The sequence below is a fragment of the Condylostylus longicornis genome, unplaced genomic scaffold (genome assembly GCF_029603195.1).
Source record: "Condylostylus longicornis isolate FDR11 unplaced genomic scaffold, ASM2960319v2 ptg000004l, whole genome shotgun sequence".
Classification (NCBI taxonomy): Eukaryota; Metazoa; Arthropoda; class Insecta; order Diptera; family Dolichopodidae; genus Condylostylus; species Condylostylus longicornis.
The window spans coordinates 8587349-8604732 of record NW_026577973.1 but is presented as its reverse complement, the minus strand read 5'-3'; the positions used below and the strand labels follow the sequence as shown (position 1 = coordinate 8604732).

The 17384-nt window shown below is 25.8% G+C and overlaps 1 protein-coding gene across 1 annotated transcript in view; it reads left to right on the top strand.

The window, feature by feature from the left end:
• The first annotated feature begins 1443 nt into the window (after positions 1-1443).
• LOC129611184 (homeobox protein B-H2-like) overlaps positions 1444-17384 on the top strand; it is a 64309-nt gene continuing 48368 nt past the window's right edge. The window contains exon 1 of the mRNA XM_055524179.1: positions 1444-2535. Coding sequence (XP_055380154.1) covers positions 1548-2535 — 988 coding nt within the window. The 5' untranslated portion in view covers positions 1444-1547. The remainder of the gene's footprint in view (positions 2536-17384) is intronic.

The window sequence follows — 17384 nt, the reverse complement described above, 5'->3', positions numbered from 1 at the left end:
TCTACTAATTTCTTTTTTAATTATATGTGTGAACTTGCGTGTGTTACACATTTTACTTCTTACATTCTTTGTATTACATTAATTTATATATAAATATTCATTTATATATATACATATTATAATGTTCAAAATTGAGGGCTTTTTCTTTAATTTATTCAAATGCTTAATAAAATAACATTATAAAGCTATGTATAATTAACCATTAATGTGTTCGAATAAAATATGAAAACTCACCATCACAAGCGAAAGTTTTAATCAAACTATATAGTATAAGAAATAATCTACAAAGTGGTGTGTGTACTACTTCAGAATATCACCTATATTTATTTTTTCACATTTAATTACATATATTTCATATTAATCAAATATTTTAACAAATACAACTTCAATTATCAGTATAAAAAACTGTTCAGGTTTACTCTTGTTAAATATTTTGTTATTCGAATTTAAGCAGAATTAATAGGATATTGTATGATGAAGAGAGAATTCCGTTAATACAATATCTACAAAATTCCTACCTTCCAGCGTAAACAAAATCATTTAATGTCGTTTTCCACAGATCTTCTAACACTAACACATTTACAGTAAAACGGGAGCACAACACAAACAAAATGAAACAAAAGTTGTTTTTACTTCATTTACCATTTTCCGGCTCTCCCTGTTTGACAGTTCTCTCAATTTTAAAAAGTATTCTCAAAATCATTATTATTGTTATTACTTTTGTTTTGTTTTCTCTTACCTCATTTTTTTTTCTATCACCTTTTGTTTCTTGTTCTCTTTTGTCATTTTTATCATTATAAAAGAGAAAATAAAAAAAAAAATAAAAAACTTCATTAACCACAGTTATGTAAAATAACAGTTAAACCACCATTATAATTAAAACACTTTATTTTAATTGGTGAATAACCCATTTATTTCAAAATAAACTTGAGAGGGGCGGAGCCATTTATTTTGTTTACCGCACACATAGAACTTTATAAATGTGTTCGTAAGTATATGAGAATGAAAAGGAAAGACTAAGTAAAGGAAGAAAAGAAAAAAACAGATTGTTAGCATTTCAAGTGCATGCTTAGTATTAAATAACAGTTGTCGCTTGTTAACGCGAGAAGTTAGTATGATTTTTTAACGAATGATTTTGTTTACGCGATATGACATATAAACGTAATTAAGCTCTACATACCGACGTAATTTATTCTTATTTATTATAACGTTTCTTTTTTATTTGTATTTTGTTTCATAAATATCAGTAATTTACATATATACATACATATTAAACAACATTTGGTATGGTGAATTGAATTTTTGAATTCTCTGCCAAAATATGCAAAAAATAAGAGCAATTAATATTGAATAAAACATTTTAGAATGTTTATAAGAAAAATAATAAAACTTATTTAATAATGTGAATTAAAAAATTAACAGAACATGAATTTATTAGTTTTCTTTAATAAGAAGGCTAGCAGTTCTAAGTCAATGAAAAACATTTAAAATTTGATAAAAAAAAATTAATTGTATAATAGTGAACTTATTAAAATAAAATAAATATAATGCTGTGCAAAAATTCACCACCACCTGATAGTCCAATTGGATCAGATATTTCAGTTGGTTCACCTAGTCCGCCACCTCCACCAGTTTCTCATAGTATATCATCGAGATCAGCTTTAATAAATTTATCAAAAGTTTTAAGGCAATCACCTGATATTACCACATCAATAAATAAAAGAAAATATGAAGATCCACATATATTAACGAAAAGACTGAAATTAATTAATGAATCTGAATCTAGTACTTTGGAAAGACGTTGTGATCGATCACATTCACGTAGTGTTTCACCACCACAAAATCTAGGTGCAATATTACAAGCACCATCACAAGCAAATGGGAAATCAAATGCAGAAAAGGTAAAAAGTTTTTCAATAGCAGATATATTAGGACACCATGAAACCAATTTACGAAATGAAGCTGCACAACAATTACAAAATCGTTTACAACAAGAACAACAAAGACAAGAAGAGCAACAGGGACAGCAACAACGACAACAATATAACAATAATAATTTAAATTTAATTGCATCAAAAATTGTTCGTCCATGGGATCATTTACGTGGTCCAATTCCAGTAAGACCATTCCTTCCTTCTGCATTATTTCATTATGAACAAAGATTAGCATTAGATTATCAAAGACAATTACAAGAACATTTAAATGCGCAAGCAGAATTATTAAGGCAACGTATATCATTAGATATTAATCATTCAGAAAGTGGTTCAGAACGTTCTAGTTCTGCTGCAAGTGATTGTTATTCACCATCTGATATTGCTAATAGGTTATCTGCTGATTCAATACATAATTTAAGTAATCATCATCACCATCAAAATAGAAATTCACCACGTGGTAATAATAGTTTAAACAATGGTACAAGTTCCACATCTACATCAAAACAAGATAGTTCAAATAGTAGTCAAAAGAACAAACCAAATGGTACACCACTAGATGCTCTATTTCAATTAACCAATAAGAATTTTGATGAAACGGAAGGTAAGGAATTTTATTTTAAAACTTTAAAATTTTATTTTCCTTAAATTGATTTAAAATTATTAAATTTCAAAAACTAAAATAGAAAACTTTTGTAGAAATAGATACCAAATTGCTTTCCTTAGAATTTTTGTAAAGCTTAAAGTTAAACTTATTTATTTATTTAACTGATTTGAATGTGCATATTCTTCAATTATTGCACAAAATTTAAAAATTGCAAGTTCTACCAAAAAAGTATTCAGCTACCTCAATTTTTAATATCATAAACAAATCATAAAGTTTATAATGTTCAAAGTTTAAATACCTTAAATAGAAATCATTCTTAAATATCTGAAAGATTATAGAAAGAAACAAAAACCGGTTTGAAACACGAGAACAATAGCTTAAATTATGTCATGTCTTAATGATTTTGCAATGAAATATTCGAGACGAATTATTGATTTATGTATTTAACTAACAATTGTATGGGTGTATGTATTTTACACAAACGTATGGATGGTATGATTACACAAAGTTTGTTGTATTATATTTATATACAATATATATGTATAGGTATATACTTAAATTGTATTAAATGAGCAAATTACTAATAGACGATATAATTAAATTTATTACTAGCAAACAAAAAAAAAATGCTGTAAATTAATTTGCTAACGTAAAAAGTTAACTAATCCAATTAAGTTTTATAACGAGCAATTAATGTGCACATTACATTTTTGCACCTTATTTCTTTTTGAAATTATTTGTAAAATTTTTACACATTGTAAGTATGACCATATATAATACAACACCCCTATAAGTATACTATTCTTTTCCAAAAACGTAAGTTTTGTAAAACAATTGTTGTCCCGGACTGATGCGGAAGACAGTCGATGTTCCTTGAATCTTACTCGGTTTTGAAGATGTGCAGCACCAAAATTTGTAGGAGCTGTATGAATTAGGAACATAAAATATAGAATAGGAATATTGTGTGCTTAATATGAATTTACATTACTGAATGAGTGATTAACTGAAAGTTCCTTAATTAAAAATAAAAAATAATATTTTCCGCAGATTCTGGAATAGTGAAAAAACGGACGGCCTTTAGTAATGACTTAGTGTGATGTTAATATGCCGCATCTGTCTAAAAATTCTGAAAGATTTGTATAACTCTTTGCTCGAAATAATATGTGAAAATTGCTTCTATGACATTTAAAATCTTAGGGTAATTTTGACCTACTACTTATGCAGGAAAGCTCGTCACCTACCTAGTAAACTCAATGACATAAGAAACTGGTTCATAGTTGGCTACATTATCATGCGCCAGTCTTATGCTCCTTCGAGTAGCGAAGTAGGGGAATAAAAATTTATCTAGAAAAAAGGTTCTAACAAAAGCGACTTAATTTCGGAAAATGCTATAACACATTCGAGCCAACGTTATACCATTACTTTTCCATTTTCATATATTTTCTTTAACCAATTGAAATAAGTAAATTACTTATTTCAATTATAAAAACGTAAAAAATAATGAAATTAAAAAGAAACTTCACACTTAATAACTTTTCTCAAAATTCGTAAACAAAATAATTTACTTAAATTTATTTGGCATACTTTTAGGGGTGCGATATTGTGTACTGTAAGAATTTATTAACATGTGCATTATTTTATTCACCATATAACTTCGCTATGATTAATTGTTTAATGATTTGAATCAATATATCAAATTAAAAGTATAGTAAAATAGCAATTAAGTATTTGAACAAGAATATTTTTTATGTTACATAATTATTACAATTTTAATAACAAATCCATTAAAATTTTTTAAAAGGCTTTTAATATAATTAGTTTATGATTGAATATTTTTATTTAATAAATTCTGAAAATAATTTTTAAATGTTAATTAAATTTAAAATTTAATCTGTTATACAAACTATATACATTGAAAGTTATGATAAAACACTGAATTTAACGCATTTAAAAATCTATTTACCTTGTTCTTAATGATTTTTTTTATATGTGATAATATTTTTTCGGTAATATCCACAAATTTAATTGCAAAAAATTAAGGCGGAAATTTAAAGGTTAATTGAATGGTTATAAATAGTACATCTTAGTAAATTGTTAGTTGTTTGTATTAGTTGTACAGTGTCCATTATGTTCAGACTTAAATTCAGTTCAGACAAACTAACAAGTTGAACTTAACTTGTTGATGTTTCATCACTTATATATTAACAACACCTAACAATATTTCATACTACATCCATTACGTAAAATAGATAGATAATGAGATTTCGTCATGTTTTAGTTGTAAGTTGATTAAATTGGTCGATGCGCTTAAGCCGACCGACACTGCATTTAGCTCTATAATACCGTTTTGATATCAAGATTAGTAGACGCGATTCTTATAAATATCGCAAAATTAGATGTCATTTTAGAAAATATTTTTGTTTACTAAAACTATTAGTAAATAGTAGAATGTTAAATTGACGTCTAAAAGTTTGAATTTTGATGGACGCGCACCTATGCTTGACTTTGGAATGGCTTCTTATGTCCTTGATAATTGCAGCATAATTTTGTAGATAATTTACTTGTCTTAATGGAGCTTGACATATACAATTTGTTTCATGTTGTTGCTTTGGCAGTAGGAAGCGAAATGAAAATTACGTATATTTTTAAATTATAAAAAATTTATTTTTTAAATAAAGTAAAAGAACAATTTGAAATATTTTTAAGCTAATTAGATTATTGGTCCAATTTTAAAGAATTATTATTTTGTGACAAACGATTGGTGTTTTAATAATCGTTGTTTGAAAAAATTTACATAGTTAAGTTTTCTACATTTTTGGAGTTCATGAAAATTTCTACATTTTGGGAGTTCATGGTTCTAAGAAGATAACAATTTGGAAAAATTTTAGTTTATTTTTAAAATAACAATTTGGAAATTGAACTTGTACAGAATTATTGATCTTTCATTTGTTTAAAATTAAATGACATTATATGTAGACCATATGGCTATTTCTGTAGTTACTCCTTTTAAATTGTAAAACAGCAGATAACTCAGAATGTTCATTATTCCAAATATTTCTCTACTTTTTAAAAAACATTTCAAAATAGTGATAATATCTCTATTTACAATTGTTGCGGTTTTATTATTTTGTAAATTTTTATTTTTATAATAACCGTTATACTGGGTGTTTCGCGTAAGGAAAATACTTTCAAGGATGATTCTTTGATCAATTACTAGCGAAAAATTGTATGGGTGGTAGGGAGTACAGGTATACTCGTTTTCGAGCTACAGCCTGTTGAAAAAAAATGTATCGGCCATTTCCTTCATATAAATAAATACTTATAACTTCGGAACCATACAATACAGAGTTATCATTAATGGCTCGTTTTACAGGCGATTGATTGTTCTTTATTTTTGGACTTATAATTAATTTGATCTGAGCCATAGTTTTTGAGATATAGTTGGTCAAAGTCGAGAAGTTTTACTTTTTTTTTTAAATTTTTTTTACAAAACTCGAAATTTCTCGAAAATTTTTGATATTTTTTTCATGCGTTTAAAAGTTAACCCATATAACATTTTTCTCTATCTCTCATAGTTTTGCCTGTAAAACGTGATACACCGCCCACCCGGCACAATTTTTTGCTGGAAATTGATCAAAGAATTATCCATGAAATTATTGCCACTTTATATGAAACACCCTGTATGTAGTAAGTATTCCTAAAAAAAAGAAATTATGTTTACCATCGAAAAACTTCAAAATATGGTGCCAGTTAACTAAAAATTGCCTTAATTGTTATTCAATTTAAAAGGAAAAATTAATGACATACAACGCACACATATACACAATATTGAGTTGATAATAAATATTAGTTGCTTTAGTATACAGTAAACTTGTATGAAGTTTGTACATATTTACTGAACGCTTATTACTATATGTATATTAAGTATAATGACACCGTAAATTAGTTAATCGTGACAATATTTCTCTAATGCGAATGAATTAATACCCATTTATTAATTTTCTTAAGTCATTTTGTATATTAACAATAATTTTTTTGAAATATCCACTTAATTGTCATGCTTTTTAATAATATTTCAAATTAATTTATTGTCTTGGCTATTTCCTATATTTTGTGTTTAAAAAGCTTTTCGAAATTTTTCGCTTAATATCCATGCTCTTCCTATTTTTCTTTATACAATAATTAATAGCCAACTTTTTGGTATAAATTAAGGTTATATTTATATTTTATTAATATATTATTACATATATGCAATATAGAGTTATGAAAGTTTTTTGAAGAGATAAAAAAAAAAACCCACTAATTGGACATCTAATTGATTAAAAGTTTCCGTAGATTCAAATTGAAAAAAAATTTATGTGAAGTGACAAGCATTAAAACCTACTACATTATTATGTTTAAAATTCAGGTTTTCTGAAATAAAACAAGATTCGATATTAATTATGCCACATAAGATACGTGAATATTTTTAGTGTTCCTATTTACATTCCTCATTATTTTGTTTACTAGGGTTTATGTTGGTTTCCAAAATATTTTTCAAAAAAAAATGGTTAATAACTTTGCGATTTTCAGAATTTTGTTTTTGATTTAAGTCCAAGTCCATAAGAAAATTAATATTCATTTATCTACAGTTTTTCAAATTAAGCCAAACCTAAGTTCTCAAAAGCTTTAGCACGATTTTAACATTTACTTTTGATTTGTTTTCAATAGGGCTACTGGTACTTTAATCAAAACTATAAAATTCTTCTAAAACTCGTGGTATGACTTCTTGAAACATTTTACCAATGAATTCATAAAATAAGTTCTAAATATTGTATTATCGTGAGCAAATAATCTCACAAGAGATAAGTGTGTTGATTACAAAATCTTTACAAGTTATTTGTTTGAAGAGTTTATCTTTTTTATAAGTTATAACCAAAGGTCAAGTATCAAGCAGAAATTCATTAAAATCTCTGGATGACAGAAACCAATGAGATTTGATAACTAATTCCAAAAAAAATGTTTAGTACCCTAAACGATGATATTGTGTCAAATCACTCATTATTGAATCTGCCTGTTTATATAGCACGATATGTACGATCTTTTTATTTATTTGATTTTAAATTTTTAAAAATTAAGTAAAATCTTTTTACCGACTGCATTGCACACAATAAGGGTGGTTATGTGATGGCAGCAAATTTCGGATGTCGAGTTTTCGGTGATAAAGCACTTCTTCACGATAGGGAAGTGTAAATAAACTATTTTTATAGAGGTGTCGCTCTTTCTTTCTGTCTGTCTGTCTGTCCTTTTTGGTTTTGTTGGTTTGAAATACGTGAGTTTAATCTTGGTTATGTCACAGGTCAACTAACTTTTAGAATATATCAAACCTTGGGATCTGAACGTTTTTGCACCTGATTTTACTCTTTTACACAAAATAAGAGAAATAATCAACTGATTTCCTTGCTATTTATTATTTAAACTCCGGGTGTTAAAGCAATGAATACACAAAATTTTTGAAAAGATCATAGCTCGGAAAGTGAATTCGACGCCAATATTACATTTTATACTTAAAATTTCAAAATTCAAAAAAAGGCAGTTGGTCTCTGTAACTCTGAGCCTGTTGAACTGTGAACATCGTTTCCATACATAAATTTTGTCTACTCATGAGGACCTATACAATACTACAACCTATAAAAGTATACTTTATATTAAACCATAATTAAACCAAACATTACAGATTCAATGAAGTGAGTTACGAAAAATTAAGATTTTTCTGAATTTGACAGATGAGGCGACAATTAAGATGAAAGATAAGTAAGATTTCACTCTGACAAATTTAACTACCTATTAGGATCTGAAGACAATAATCTTTTTACAATAAAAAAAATTTTGGATTTCACGTGTTGAGCTTGCAATCAACAATCGCATCTAAACTTTGTAACATATTTGTCTTCCCATTTCCCTTTGTAACATATTAAGATTTTTCTGAATTTGACAGATGAGGCGACAATTAAGATGAAAGATAAATAAGATTTCACTCTGACAAATTTAACTACCTATTAGGATCTGAAGACAATAATCTTTTTACAATAAAAAAAATTTTGGATTTCACGTGTTGAGCTTGCAATCAACAATCGCATCTAAACTTTGTAACATATTTGTCTTCCCCACTATAATTCTCTACATCATACAATATATAGAATGAAAAATTTTTATATAAATATGTGCGACATAAACGCAACTATTTTTTTTAAATAAACTTATTAGAATTGTTTAACGTATATTTCTAATTTTCCACGATGCAAAACCGTAATGTGTAGCACTCTAAACTTTACTTGTTCTTTCATTAAAATTGTTCTTATTTCTTATTTTTTAGGCATTTTTTTTTTGTACGATTTACATATTTTATAGCAATAAATAACAAAGTTAATAATTTATTTTGAAAATCTTAAAATATAAGTTGTTTCCAGAAGCTGTGAACATACTAAAGAAAAACACTTAAGGTAATTACATACATATAATTTTTGTATATCTTATAGTAGTTTTATATTCATAAAATATTCGCATTTTAATGAGTTTAAAATTTGAGTCGGACCATTAAAGATTTGATTAAACAACCTTGTAGTGACCTTCAATTTCTACATTTCTTTACATTTCTTTCTGCATTATTTCAAAACGTTTCTTATTCATCAGGTACCTATTGTTATATTATATTAAAAGCCGGTAGCTTTTGTACACAACAATCATAATCGGTAATTGTATAGATAATGTAGATTAACAAATCTTACGGTAGCCTTTGTGCAATTTTCAATTATCGTTAATCAGAAAGTAATTTTACAATTTTCTGTTTTTTTCTCCTGTAGATTCTTCTTTAGATCGTGCTAAAAAAAAATTATTTACAGCTTCCTTTCTATTTTTGATTAATTTTATAATAATATAAAAGAATAAATGAAATAATAAACGCAGAGGCTTGAAATGGTTACTGAACTTAAATACTAATAATTTGCGTTTTTATAGCTTTGAATAAGGAAAAGCTATGTTTCAATAAATTTCTGAATGATCATGGCATGATTATGCTTAACAGGCTTTCAGATAATTCTGTTTAGTATAACAGAAAAAATAAGAAAAGGAGTCGATTCTATAAAACGCACTTTTATTAATCACGCGATGCTTAAATTATTATTAAAAATGAGTAGAGGAGAGAGAAAAAAAATTTTAAATTAAACAGAATCAAAAAAAAATGTTGTTCCCGTCATTCATGTGGTACTTTTCGGATACTATAACAATACTTGAAGAGCTTGATGAAAGTATGAATGCCAAATTTTTTGTTATGTCAAATAAGGGGAAAAATGAAAATTTAGTAATAAATATGTAAATTTATTATTGGTATACTTCTAAGCAATTAGACAATTATCACGTCATTATTTGCTCAAATTTTTTCATTATCATTCACGTCAAAATTTTCATTATCAAGGATAACTAAGATTAAAATGTAAAATCAAAAAGATAAGTTTCTAGTTCCTTTCAGGTTTAAAAAATATGAGTCCCGATCGTTTTCGTAAAAAACACTTCATAGCTCTTTCTTCATGGCTGAAGGGAGAGTAATTACATACCTACATACATATATATATATAAATACATACATACCCTTTTATTTTGTTACAATAGAAAAAAGACGCATTTTTAGAAAAAATTCATCAAAAATTTTAAATTATAAATTATTAGATTATAATTCTTAAATTAGCAAACTTGCTTAAACTTTTTAAAAATTGATTATAAACGAATTGATTGAAATAAATTCTTTAATATTTATAATTCACTTATAATATGTGCCGACATATAATCAAAAGAATATGAGAAAAACAAATTAGACGGTAATAATAATCAGGTTGAAATATATTTGCATATATATACATATTTCCATATATACGAGTATGTATATTCAAATACATTACATCTATGTTATTCACATTAATTTACAGAGACGGATTACATTAATTTTAAAGAGACGGATTAAAACTTGATGGCTTTAATATTGAAATTGTGGCCCGTGTTTTTCTTAACATTTTGAATTTGAAAAATTTTAACGTATTGCCAAACCTAATAGACAAGAAATTTAATGAGTTAAAAAAAAAAAACTTTAATTATTGGAAAAAGTCGATATACAGAATTTACTATATGTAAAAATAATACCGACAGAGCTAATTATTTCCTGAAAGCTTTCAAGAAGTTTGTTTAATAATCTTTATCTGTTTGTTTAGTTAGAACTAGTATATGCCAAGTAATTTATAAGATTCTAGTATATGCCAAGTAAGTAATTTAATCAAAAAAAAGTTCGATACCATCTCGAACACAACCTCGATTTTGTAGGGCTACCGTTCTACAGTTTTACAGAGTCGTTTTAAATCGTTGGGCTACCGTTCTACAGTTTCACAGAATAGACGATTTTACAAATAAAAAATGGAGATTTCAAGTTTGTAAGGTAACCTGATATTATTTATTCGGCTTTAGAACAGTCCTACAAGTGGAAACAAAAGGCTTCAATTAGAACCAAAAATAAAGTCTAAATGCAGGATTGTACACAGTTAATAAAATTTGTATTACTCAAATTTTTGATTATTTTTTTCCAATCGATCTTGTTTCTGTTTCAATTTCTACGTCAAATCTTGTAATAATTTTTAAATCTAGTTTAACGCAAAAATCCAGTAGCTAATGATACTTATTACATCCAATATTCTTATAAATATTTTTTTTTCATTCTTTTAATCAAATTTGCGGTTAAAAATTTCTTATCCGTTTGTATAATGATAATTCCATCAAAAATTAACTTAAAATTACCATAATAATTTTCCTACTGTTGTTGTTAAAGTTTGATTTTTGCTCTTTATATAGCAAAATCTTTAATAACAAAAGAGAAAAACCAAAAATGATAGTCTATATTTTAATATTGATCCAATTTTATTTATGATGTGATTAAGTTTTTTTTTTCTCTTTTTGTTTATTATTTTCTCTTTGCATTATAAATTTATATGTTGTTATGAGTATTGTGTGTCTGCATATATGTATGTATGTAGTTAAATATATATTAAGATAATATTATATGAAATTCCAATAATTTGTAATCCTTTCTGTATGTGCCAAAAGATTAGTCACATATTCTTTTGTGTATATGAATGATGTAAGATATAAAAATGTTAACACTAAATATATACTGAGTTTTTAAATTAGCGGCATCGTGATTCTGTTCAAAAAAATCGGTGGCACAACATCATTGTGCATGTATGTATATTAAGTTTTTTATTAACTTAGTTAAAGAACTGAATATTATAAAGAATATAAAATTCATTTAGAAAAGCAGTATATAAAGATATTTTAGCGGCTAAAATTGCTATTATGGCCTTATAACAAACGTATGTACATATGAGTACATACTTTGTATTATAAAGATTATTGGTTGTTTTTTTTGTGCTCTTTTTGCGGTTTTATATTCTTCTTTTGCTATATTAACAATATAATGATAAAATAAAAAAACAATATTTACCCATTCTCACTTTAAGGTACCAGAATTACTTTATATATTGCAGGATTTAAAACTGAAGTGCTTAACAGAAGTTAAGCATCCAGGTTAAGAATGCAGGTAAAGATTTGAAACGCAATTAGTCTGACGCAGTAACTTATCTAAATACATAATTATTACTATCTTAAGAACGTTTTTTTTCTAAGTGGTTTAATCGTACGTAATATTTTTCCTAGCGCACTACATTTATTCTTTTAGTCTCACATCATTCCTATGATTAGTAATGTGTAACTAATAAATTATTAATAATCTCACTTATCATGCTTATAGTCAACATGTTCATGAAAAGCTACATGTTTTGTATCAGTGTTACCATTCACCTCCACCTATGATTCCATACCAGTAATATTTCTGTTACTAATTCTTATTGCCTTTGTTTCTTAAATTTCGCGGGTGCATTCCCGATCTAATATAATATCTACTTTGTTGCAAACCCATAGTTTCCTTCTGGTTGTTAGGTCATACCTCTTGGCTATACTTCCGTACGTAATAGGTAAATATATAGGCAGATATAAGAAATTATAACACCAATCCATGCTTTGATGTACATATTTAATTTTTTTAACTTCTTCCGTCGAACAATAGAAAATTTTCTTATTTTTAACAAACATTATTTAGGACGTTTGAAATTTTTCGTATTTTAATTCAGCAGTTCACGTTTTCTGAAAGCATCTTAATTATTTTGTCAACCGAATTAAGTTGAATTGCAATCAAATCAATGTCTTGTTCGCTTGTCATTTTCTCAACTCATGTAGAGAATTACCTGCTTACTTAATTCGTATTTTTACCTTGCCCTCTTCTTCTTATCGTGTTATAAGTGCAAACACAAATTTGACATACAAAACCTTCTTTATATTAAAATTTAGGAATTAGTTTTTGCAAAATCAAAAAAAAAAAAAATAAAATTCCAGAAAAATAAAAACAATTTCGCGAATTCAAATCAAAAATATATTAAACGGGGATTATTAAAACGCGATTTTATTATTGTAGAATTCTAAAATAAAAAACAAAAATCTCCCATAAAAAGAATTAAATTGAAATTTTATATGCACATAACAAATGCAATAACACGTATACAATAGTCTTAAAAAAATTTTCTTAATAATAAAAATTTAAGCTACACTATGCTGGGATCGATGATGACTTATCTTTAGATAGATTTAGTTTTTATGTTATTATTTAACAATATCATGCATTAGAATTCATTTAATATAGAAGCGAAAAGAAGTAGTTTAATTGATACGAAAGGAAGACGATGGAACTAAAATATATGTTTTAAATCTGTTTAGGGAGTATATTAAAGGAGTTTTTCTTCAGTATTGAATGCATCTGATAGTAAATCAAATTCTGAAATTGAAAAAAAATATTATTAAATCAGACAGATAATTTGTCAATTTCGATTAACTATTATAAGATTTATTGCCTCAAATATGAGTGCTGTCGGCATTTTAATTCAACTAATTTATAGAACCAGATATAAATTTAATAAGAAAATTATAAGCTAAACAAAAAAAAATAAGCCTCTAAAAATTAAGATAAAATATAAGAAATTTTACAATCAGTTTATCATTATGTCATAAGCTTCTTTTTTAGAAAATTTTTCATTAATATGCAAAAACAGCCTTAATATTTTAAATACAACATATAGGCCATTCAAGAGCAGTAACTTGTAAAAATTAAGAATATTTAAACGATAATTACATTTCTAATTTTAGTTCGAATTATGAAAGCTTTAAAAATATTTTCACTTTTCATATATTAAATTCATTAACCCTTAATTGAACAACTTTCGTTTTTCTCATTTTCTATATAAATGGTTAATCAGATTGACCATAACATGTCTTTTCGAATTTAAACTTTACATTAAACTTAATTTTTACAATTTAATCAAATATGAGAAAAAAAAATTAAATACAATTATTATAGTTTAAGAAATTCCAAATGGGGCATTTGAAACGCCTTTATATAAAAAATATATGGTGAATTGCTAATATGAAAATTAGAAAAATTGATCCCAAAATTCATGGTCAAAACCCCAAAATTGATGATCAATCGTCGCTAATCAGTGAACAAAATCCAATGTTAAGTTACTTTTCAACGCCCTTACGCTTTTCATTTTTTTTAAAGCGCTATTAATGCTGAATTGTTTAAATAAACAAAACATTTCACTCACTCATTTAATGCAAAAAGTGAAATAATTTACTCACCGAACCTTAAAAATTTAATCATAATTAAATAGTTCAATAAACCGAAAGTGATTTCCGATCATTAATTTCTCTCAATTTAAAGAATTTGTCACAAAATTTAATTCTAAAAATTTTTATAGAAAATTTTTTCCCAAAAATATAGGGATCTGATGATAACCCATATATAATTTAAATTTACCAACAATTCACAATTATTGAGTTTTTTATTACGCGAATAATTTTCTGTTGGAATACTTTATATGAGTTAGTTCCATTTGAAATACTGATTAGCACTGCTTATGAGAAAAAAATTTCCTTCCATTTAATTAGGTATAATCTGGCAAGCCAACTTATATAAGATTACAATTAATAATTATTCATAAACTATTATGTATTTGTTTACGTTTCATGTAGGTAAATTGTGTACGTGTATTTTAAATAAAAAAAAAATCATGAAATGGAAAATATCGCATCGATCTCTACAATTACTTTTAGTGTAATTTTAACTCTTTTTTTTTATTTTTGATGATGTAGGTAATTATCATAGTTGAGCTCATTAATTTAAGTGGCTTTTATCGGTGGATTCAGATTTTTTTCTTTTTTTGTGTGTTTTTTATTCCTATTTAAAATTCAGGTATTTAGTAGTAAAAATTTTCTTTTTTATAAAATAGTAACTACAGTCATGAGTAATAAAAATTATTGTATAATCATTAGCACAGGTGTATTAAAATGAGGACTTATTTTATGGGGTTATAATTGGATTTGCTTTGTTTTTTTCATTCTGTATATAAATAAATGAATATTATATTAGGTGGTATAGTTATATTGTATGTCGTATATATTGTAGATAAAATGTATTTTTATAAAATATGTAACTATTATGAGCACATTGTATAAAATAAATTATAAAATATTAAGATAATTATTATGAAACAATTTTTTTTTTATTTTGTCTTTTGGATTTGAGTATCGGAGAGGAAGTGAGTTTTCATCATATTAAATTTTAACTGAATTTATTCGGAATACTAATCAAATGATAGTTAACTTAATGTTTGTAATTGAACGTTTTTCGTTTTGTTTTTGCTTTGCAATTTAAAAACTTAATTTAATTCTGTATATTTAGATATACATGCATATATTCATAGATAGTTGGTGTATTTATATATAGTATAATAAATTAAAATGTAATTAAAATATAATCAATGAATATGACATTAAAATTATTTATTGAAATATTTATTTTACTTAAATTTAGATAAAACTTGCTTACTTTATATTTTTCGTATAGTAGTCGACATATAACTGTAAGCATTTTACTAATCTTCTTCTATATCTATAATATATATGCATATATAAAAATTAATTGTATTCTTTAAGCAAATGTAGTCATACGGGGTATTTTTATTGAAAAGTCTAGTTTCTGGCCTATTCGCATTAGCAACTATAATCAACAACGCAAAGAAACGATGTGATCATGCGTGACCCAGATTTAGAAACCAATGCCACAATAACTATATGAGGTTACCGATGAGTTTATGTTTCGGAAAATTCTATGATTTGTTCATTTACGGAAAACCGAAAACGTATAACGAGAATCATTAAAACTCAAAAATTTAAATGTCAATGAAATTTAAAACTTCTTACTAATGATTTTTCCTGTCCTTAGTACCGAGTCATGAGATGTTGTTAATGTGAAAAGAGATTAAAAATGTTTAATTAATGGATATTGCAGATTAACTACGCTAATGCAAATTAAATGAAATATGAATAATAAATAATTGATCAATTATCAGTCGTTAATTATTAATTCAATTATAATCGTTAGATCAGCTAACTCAATTTTCAATTTTATAATATCTGAAACGAAAATATCATTTAAAATAACAGGGTTTTGTGTTGCCAAAAAGCGATCAACCAGTCTGGTTTGTTCTCTATGTTGGTAAAATTGAAATATATAAAATTTGAAGAAAATTGGTTTACAATTTTCTTGCAGTTAGCCCTAAAATGTAAATGCATCCCCTTGCGATAGAGGATTAACATACTTAAAATTTTAAATCCTATAGCAATTTTTAAGGTGCAGCTTCTTGGAATTAGAAATGCATTTTTTCGTTGAAAACTGAAGTCATTTGCTACATGTAAAACAGCGCTCAATAATAGTTCCTCTTTAATTGTAAGCTTTTTTTTTATGTTAAATCAAAACATATACATTTAAACATTCACTGGTCTCTCTAGAGTTCATAATAAAATTTGCAGAATATTTCCTCTTTCATAATTAAAACGATTATCTATAACGTTTCAAGAAAATATGGCAAACAACGCATTTGTGTATATAAGTATGGTCTTTAATATTAAAGCATTTTATACTCACAACTTGCTATATTAATATAAAAAAGAGATTCTTAACGACATTACCGTCCTTTTCTTTGAATAAAAGCCGCTCTCATTCTTATGGATTCAAAACAAACTACGTTTTTATATTATATCTTTTATTTATAACTAAGATTTTAACCTTAATTACAAAATAATTACTCAACTTCCCACAATTAATCAGCAATCTTAATATATTCTTAATAGACGTCATCCGTTTGTACCTATATAATATATTTTAAGATTTATATTGTAGTTTTTAAAAGAAAAAATAAAAAAAAAAATAAATAAAATCTTGCAAAAATCTTACATTTTTTTATGTTTGTTGTGTTGAAAATTTTTCATAAATGAGGAAAAAATTAAAATATGATGCGCAATTTCGTTTATTTTAGAGCAAAATATAAATTCCAGATTGTTTTCGCAATAACTAAAGTTGGGTCAAACCAATGGTAGCACTTTTCCTTTCAACAAGTGAAAATACTGTTTTTAAAAACAATCTATGTGTACCTACCACACTTTAAAAATTATTTTCATTCATATGTTTTTAGGATTGCATATATTTAGGATGAACGATTTATGCAGTCTTTGAAATAAAACAAAAATAAATTTAAAGAGAAGTTAACATGATTTTAAGGGTTAATTTAATATTAAAGAAAAATACTTATATTTTTTAATGGCATGGAATTTACCGTTACCTTTCTGTGTTTACACAAATTTGAAAAAATTTGCGGTTTCAC